Below are 8,407 nucleotides of genomic sequence, written 5' to 3'. Positions count from 1 at the left end.
CTTCTCAACTTCTCGCTTTCAATTTTTTGTTCGTTATGATATGTGGTTTGTGCCTGGTGGATATGTATAAGGTGTTCCTCACCGTAGGAAATTATTAGTAGCACATAAAACATGTACTGCGTCTGTTAAGTAATACACATTCACACACACACACGCGCGTATACACACACTCACTCACACACACACACGCTCACTCACACACACACACACACACACAAATTCATCTATGTATGTTTGAACGTATATATTTATGTGTGTCATAGTGTTTGCGTTTATCCTACCCACGGCTTGACAACTGGTTTGGGATTGTTTATCGACCCTTCACCCTACCCTGTGACTTAACACTTCAACAATAAAAGACCGACAGAATAATTACGAGGCTTACCAATAAGTACTGGGGTTCATTTGTTCGACTAAACCTTTCAATGTGTTGCTCCAGCAAGACCGCTGTCCAATAACTAAAGCAAGTAAAAAAGATATGTTAAGGATATTTGTCTGTTCTGTGTTTAAGATGTATCTTTAAGTATTTCATTGAATGTTTGTACCGAAGTGGGTATAGTCTTAATTGTGGAGACGCAATGGCCCAGTGGTTAGGGCACCGGACTCGCGGTCATAGGATCGCGGTTTCGATCCCCTGCCGAAGCCTCGTGGAGCTTTAGGTGTTTTCGCTCAATAAACACTCACAATGCCCGGTCTGGGAATCGAAACCGCAATCCTATGACATCGAGTCCGCTGTCCTAACAACTAGGCCATCGCGCCTCCACACACACACACACACACACACACACATATATATATATATATATATATATAATACAAATATAACCCACTAATATATCTCATGTAACAATAGAATTTGGCGTTAAAATCAACGTCATTGTGATGTAACTCTTAAATGTTTTGAATTCCATTATCTTTTCGCCAAGTTTCCACTTCAATGACATGAAACACTGTAAATCTAAATATACTTTAGCCTTGCCATTGAATAATGTATTTCAATACAATTTTTGCTTTGCTACTTGACTATTATTCAGTTGTACACGAGATTTACGATCAACTGGCTACATTACTACACAAATACTTGACTAAATACCTTCTGTAAGGTCTCTCTCTAATAAGAAGTAGTCAACAAGTGACGGAGTTTCGTGGGTTATCGAACTGATCCCCAACAATAATGAAGCCGTAGAATAAGGTTTGCAATAGTCTTGTATGATTTGAACTCGAGAAGTAAACGGACATGGACTTATTATTACAAAACCTTTTCTACACCACTCTTATTCATTTTGTTGTTTCGACCGCCCTTTTTATCCATAAAACTAAACCTATATGTTTCTTAGCAGTCACACTGATGTCATAATATTGAAATATGAAGATGTCAAACGATAGAGTGTGTGTGAATTTAATTTATATATACATGCGTGTGTGCGTGTGTGTGTGTGTGTGTGTGTGTGTGTGTGTGTGTGTGTGTGTGTGTGTGCGTGTGTGTGTGTGTGTGTGTGTGTGTGTGTGTGTGTGTGTGTGTGTGTGTGTGTGTGTTCTCTTCTGTTTTTACTTATTTTAATTCTTGTTCTGAAGAAGGAGCTTGCTGTTACGCTTACAGATTTTTATATTCATAATGTGCAAGATATTTGATTTTTTTTCTGAAAACCCTAATTTATCCAGATTGTCACTTAATCATTTACTCACGAAACTTAGTGCACCAATTATCATTGGTAGAAATGTGAACCTTTATATGTAAGCTGACTGTTTTGGAGCGCTTGTCCACAGTTATCCCTATTCTCTTTCATTTTCAAAAAGATATTCACATGAGCAGGTCAGCTGACCTCTGCTACGGTGAATACTTTTTGTTGTCTGTCCCTCAACAACAATATCCGGCCTGTTATTTTTACACTTGACAGGTGTTTTATTGGGAATCACCCACCAGTATTCCTTGTGTTGATGATTGTCTATGTAATCAATAAGAGGGGGAATTCACTATATTTATTCCAGGACAGTTTTTCTTTCGAAAGGCCATTGTATATTTTTTGCGACAATATCGTGTCGGATGGGAGTGCGGGTGGGAGTGGTGCTCCGCTGACACTTTTTGGCAGTTGTTAATCACAATTGATTACACCATATATTACGTTGACTTGTATACCATAGAATAAGGTTTGCAAAAAATGCACTGAGATGTAGCAGTAAATTAACATATAGTTATTAGGAGACTTTTTCAAGGCATTTCGACCTGCGAGAAATGGCAGCGAAATCCCAGTCATTTCTGATATGACATCGTAAAAGAAACATGGACATATTTGATATAGTCCTAATTGGGATCTATTTTAAAACGGGGCCACATTTTTCATTAATGTTTTACGTAGTGTTTTTGGTACGGAAAGACTTTCAAACTTCGTATACTTATCTATTTTGTGTTATAAAACAGAAAAATATTTTTGCATTCGAATTTATTTCATGTAAAAAATTGTCTTATTTCGATAATTTCAACCAATCACTGACATGTATTCAGTTGTTTACATTTACTCCTTTGGCTGATTAAGCGATGTAAAGCATATTTAATCTCCATACCTTCGTTTTATTTGCTTTTTTCATTTTAAATTTGCTTTAACCCTAACCCTAACCCTAGGGTTAGGGTTAGGGTTAATTGTTTCAAAATCGTTTGTTTATGTAGTCGGCACTTAATGTATATTGGCTGAATGGACGTCAGTGATTGGTTGAAATTACAGAAATACGATAACTTTAACATGGAATAACTTATGGATTTCTTTTTTTTTTAAGAAGACTAAGAGAAAAAGATGTTTTATATGACACATTCTACCAGTGTTCCAAGTTTCAAAGTGTTTCGTTAATGAAAAATGTGGCCCCCGTTTTAAAAAAGATCCCCTAATTGTACTTTGCTTCAAAAACATAGTCGTGATTGCCACATCTGGAATATCTTTGGGTATAGGTCTGCTCAGACAGATCAATCATCAAAGACATGAGACTATATAGCAGCAATAATTACAAGAACATGTAAAAGCGCTAATCAAAGAAAATTTGCTTACTTGCTTAGTTGCTGAGTAATTTAGTGAGTGTTTTGCCATCCAGAAAACATGTGATGTTCGTTACGCCAAAGTCCTCATGTTTTACCGTGTAATTATAAATTGACACCACTGGAGTTAAACACTCGTCGCGAGATAGAACTTTTATTTTATGCTCATGTACTTTTGTACCACTCAGCGTTCTTTCAAACCATAAAAAGTCTTTAATGCCAAAAGGTGCAGCGATATATGCTGAACATCTGAAGATCGATGTCTTGCCCACTTCAATGGGTGGGTTAAGAACTTGCAGTCCACTTATGTAAGATCGCGCTGAAAAGAAAACGAATCAAAATATGTAAATCTTAGAATAATGGACTTCACAAATAGATTCGGTGGTTTCACTAATATAAACTGCAATCTTCATACGAAACTAAACTATTCTTAATATTGGACCTTGTGAACGCTGATTCTAAGAGCTCAACTTCTAACTTTTTAAGGAAAGGCAGTACTAAAGCAGTGTGGAGCCTAGTCAAAACAAACTTCACAAAAGATTAATGACATACTCATACACATGTATATATATTTAAACACACATAGGTATATGTGTGCGTGTACTTATGAATGTACGTACGTACGTATGTATGCATGTATGTATGTATGTCGTGTGTATACATACACTCAGATACATATATATATATATATATATATATATATATATATATATATATATATATATATATATATACATAAACACACATACATATACACACACACACACACATATATATATATATATATAGATAGATAGATAGATAGATAAGTATATATGCGTACAGACATGCATACATACATACATACAAACATAATTCATACATATATATATATATATATATATATATATATATATATATATATATATATATATATATATATATATATATATATATATAACAATTGCAGCGTGGAAGGTGTTTATAAGCCATTTAAAATAACACACAAAATCCGTTAGATTCACTTCAACATTTAAATTTAATTTGTCAAAATATTTTCGTCGCTTTGAGACCGCGACCTGTTCACTGACAACATTCTGTGCTGCATCTGAGAAAGTAACAGTTAGTTCATGACATATATGTACATGTGTATGTATGTATGTATGTATGTATGTATGTATGTATGTATGTATGTATGTGCGTGTACATGTGTACATGCGTATGCATGTGTGCATGCCTATACACATGTATGTATATATGTATGTATGTGAGTATGCACGTATGTACGTATGGATGTACGTGAGTAATAGGGTAAGTGTGTAGACGTGGTTGTGTGTGTGTGTGTGTGTGTGTGTGTGTGTGTGTGTGTGTGCATATGTATGTACATGTGAATGTATGTTTATGTACTGATATGTGCGTCAGTTCAAGTTGTATACATGACAGTTACTTTGTTGAAGGTTGTATATACGCACATATATACATATGCATACATACATATGCAAACACGTACACACATATATGTGTGTGTGTGCGTTTGTCCCTCTCGCCATCGTCTAACGGTGAATTGATACAACGTCTTAGATACATATATGTACATATATAACCTTACTTATACATATATAAACAAGTATACACAATCATATTGACACTCACACACGCTCACAAATATACATATCTCAAAGTATACACGCATATACGCTTAACCATCACTACACCTATACATATATACACACACACATACATATATACAAATATGTATGACACTAATACAAGGATAACGGTTAAAACGTTTGTTGATGCTACACCGAAGAGCATATTAAGTAAGGCATTCAAGAAAATCCTGCACGCAACTGGCCTTAAGATCAAAGTTGTAGAAAAGACAGGTAGGACTATCAAATCTGAGTTATGTAAATCATATCCGTTTGATAGAATCATCTGTCAAAATAATTGTGCAGTATGTTCTACAAACCCACACGTGAACTGCAAAACCAAGAACACCGTATACCGAATTAAGTGCCAAGAAGGAGCTTGCGCGACTAACCCAGAGTCATACATTGGTGAGACTTCTAGGAGTATCAATGATAGGTTCAAAGAACACCTGGACAACTACATTGAAAAGAAACCTAACTGCGTCTTCTATCAGGAAGCACACGATCTCAGATCAGGTCACTTGCTATGCAAGTACATCTCCGTAATATATATATATATATATATATATATATATATATATATATATATATATATATATACACATATATATATATACACACACACACTCTCTCATATATACACACATACATACATAAGTATATACAGACATACACCCACACTCATATGTACTCGCTCAATATATGTAAGGGGTTAAGAATTCTATTTTGTAATCACGAGCTCCATCCATCTTTCTTCTCTACCCACTATTTCTGGAAGAGTCTGTTGACACTTCTCCCATTGATCCTCTCAGAAGTAACCGTCACTAGATTTTCCAGTTGGATCCCCAAGTGTGACCGAGATTATGTATATTATCCAACCTACTTCCTCTAGCCTTCGCCAAGGTCCCCTGCCGCTTGGCCCGGTTTGAAGAGACCGTTTTACAATTCTTTTCTTCGACAGTCTAATCACATGACCATACCACCGGAGATGCGACCTGCGGTGAAATAGCGGCTGGACACAGAGAGACTCCCTGATCTGTAAACAACACGCACTATCGAGTAACGCTACTTCAGACACCCTTCGCAGAAACCCGATTTAGGCCGTCATTATTGACGGTCATCCTCTTTCAAACATTACTCAACATTTATGATCACTGAATGGACTCGCTACTGAGTGCTGCAAGGCAGGGATGAGAATAAGTGTTGTAAAATCTCGGTCACTGATTCTGTGAAGAAGGCCTTTCCAATTTACCCGGTATGTTAGTAGAATATCACGGAGACAAGTGTAGAAGACTGGATTTCTTGGGGTTGTATTAACGAGTGGTGGAAGGTTCGAAGGTGGATTGGATGGGAAAACTGCAGGTGCTGTCAGAGTAATTCGCTTGCTTCAGCATTCAGAAGCAGGGAAGTTACCAAATAAGTTGAACTGCTATCTTCAATTTGGTTTCTGTGCCTATCCTCACCTGTGGTTATTATGAAATCATTAGTTCTATATACTACATATTAGTTCTTTAGTACGTGGTGTATTGGCCAGCTGCTTTGCTCCGTAAAATCCATTCGGCAAGTGTAAGCTTGGTTCAATTCCAAAATTTGAAAATGCTTTTCACTCTTGATCAGGCGTATCATATAGACATAAATCAATACTGAATGTTACCGTCAATAGATGATATCAAATATACTATTTCGGAAATCCTACTTCATAACAAAAGGGCTGTGATGTATGTTAACAACATTATGGAAATGAGCATTGGTGAGATCAAATCTGAAATGCTAAACCAAAACAGTTTCACAATGTTTTACCTGAACAAAATGATTAAAGAGAAGTTGAACACAGATAGAATGCAATTTCTGATATGGTCAGTAAATAATACAGAAAATAATCTAACTGAATGCTTAGGATACAATTCGGCAACACATTTGTATTAGGAAAGAAATGAACGACTTTGGAAGATCCTGAAAAAAGTGACGGCCCTTTCTGCAATCCCTTTGCTTATAGGTCTGTTGAAGTTGTGTATCTAGCACGAAACATTACAACCATAACAGTTATCAACATCATCATCATCATCATCATCCTCAGCAGCAGCAGCAGCAGCAGCTGTAACTACTAAATGTTTTGGATGATGTAAAGATATTCTTGAAAGAAAGTATTAATAATAGATGGTACCAGAAACAGCAACAGCCAAATTAAAAATAAAACAGGGTTAAATGTAGGAATGATGTGTTAATTCTTGGTTTTGTGATAAGAAAATACCCTAGATCGAAACAGCTGATGAACCTGAACTTGCTGCAAATTCATCTGAAAATGAAATTCTACTAACACGGCTGAGGACGGTTCTTCTATCACACTAACACACGTATGCCGGCTTATTAACTTGAAGGCAAACACGAAGAACAGCAACCTATAGAAAAACTATATCATCTTTCTTCTTTTAAATTTCTGATTGAGTACAATTTCTATCTTGACTGATATTTTTTACTCGTATACCTTTCCACTACCAAGCCTAATGTGTTACATGTTACCAAACATTAACTATATTAAGATCAAAACATTGTGAATATTACCATAACTTGTGAAACGCTGCAGTGGATATGGGAGCTGTTCTTTCCTCCTCAAACTGACCAATAAAAACGTAGAGCGCGTGTGAGGTCTTTAGCAACAACACCAGGCATATTTCGGTTATCTTAGACCTTCATTGTCATTCATAATCTTACTTTAACAGAAAGATCGTTGAACAATGCAAAAACATAGGATTTCTGTGAATGAATGCGGAGTGGAATAACTTAAATTTCGTCCGTTTTAAATTTAAATTACACCAAGGTCGACAATACCTATCATCCTTTTGGGGTCGATAAAATAAGTCCCTCCCCGAACTTTCTGGCCTTGTGCCAGAATTTGAAACCGATATTTCTTGTCTTACTGTTTTAATTATCCTGACGTCTTTTTCAGAAAATTGCACGACCAGGTACTACACACAGTACGTAGAGTAGGTTCATTACAACAGAAAACATAAACCACAGAAAAATATGTTACATATCAAAGGCTATAAATCTGTGTTTGATAGTGCAATAGAAACACGCCATAGAAATACAGTGAGTGATAATGGAGATGAATAAATGAAGAGAAAAAAAGAAGTAAAACTGACCTTTTAAAATCTTAGGTTCTGAAGATTCGGCATATGATGTACATGAATAGCTTGCTGCATCCTCACACGTGGGATTAAATTTCCAGCAGGTAGTCAGATCTTTAGGACCAGTAATTGGAGTACAGTCGAAACCTCTATGCTTATATGCTATATAATACTTTCTTGTTTCCCAGCTATATTGAAATTTAAAAATAGGATTGTTGTTTCGCTCGATGTAAAGCGCATTGAGATCATCCAGCTTGAACTGACATATTATAGTTATTCCAGTCGTGTATCCAAAATCAATATAATCAAGAGGTGAGATGTCTACAATTTCAATATCTATGTAGGAAAAAAAACAGAAAGAGTTTTTATGAAAGAAAGTATAAATGTAGTTATGGAACTTGGAAGAAGAAGAAGAAGAAGAAGAAGAAGAAGAAGAAGAAGAAGAAGAAGAAGAAGAAGAAGAAGAAGAAGAAGAAGAAGAAGAAGGAGGAGGAGGAGCAGGAGCAGGAGGAGCAGGAGGAGCAGGAGGAGCAGGAGGAGGAGGAGCAAGAGGAGGCGGAGGGATGTGTTCATTTGGATATGGATTACTTTTGCATAAATAGTTTTTTTAACGTGCATTGCTATAT

At 36.0% G+C, this 8,407-nt stretch overlaps 1 protein-coding gene across 1 annotated transcript in view; it reads right to left on the bottom strand.

The window, feature by feature from the left end:
* Positions 1-385: 385 nt before the first annotated feature.
* The window catches only part of LOC149131608 (uncharacterized), an 11,425-nt gene continuing 3,403 nt past the window's right edge, over positions 386-8,407 (bottom strand). Inside the window, exons 2-4 of the mRNA XM_014930788.3 lie at positions 7,797-8,117; positions 3,039-3,344; positions 386-458 (exon numbers count right to left, since the gene is read on the bottom strand). Of these exons, the coding sequence (XP_014786274.1) occupies positions 3,043-3,344; positions 7,797-8,117 (623 nt within the window). The 3' untranslated portion in view covers positions 386-458; positions 3,039-3,042. The remainder of the gene's footprint in view (positions 459-3,038; positions 3,345-7,796; positions 8,118-8,407) is intronic.

This window comes from Octopus bimaculoides, chromosome 20, assembly GCF_046866305.1.
Source record: "Octopus bimaculoides isolate indiv1 chromosome 20, ASM4686630v1, whole genome shotgun sequence".
Lineage (NCBI taxonomy): Eukaryota > Metazoa > Mollusca > Cephalopoda > Octopoda > Octopodidae > Octopus > Octopus bimaculoides.
Note: the sequence above shows the minus strand (reverse complement) of the source record. Positions and strands in the feature narration are given on the sequence as shown.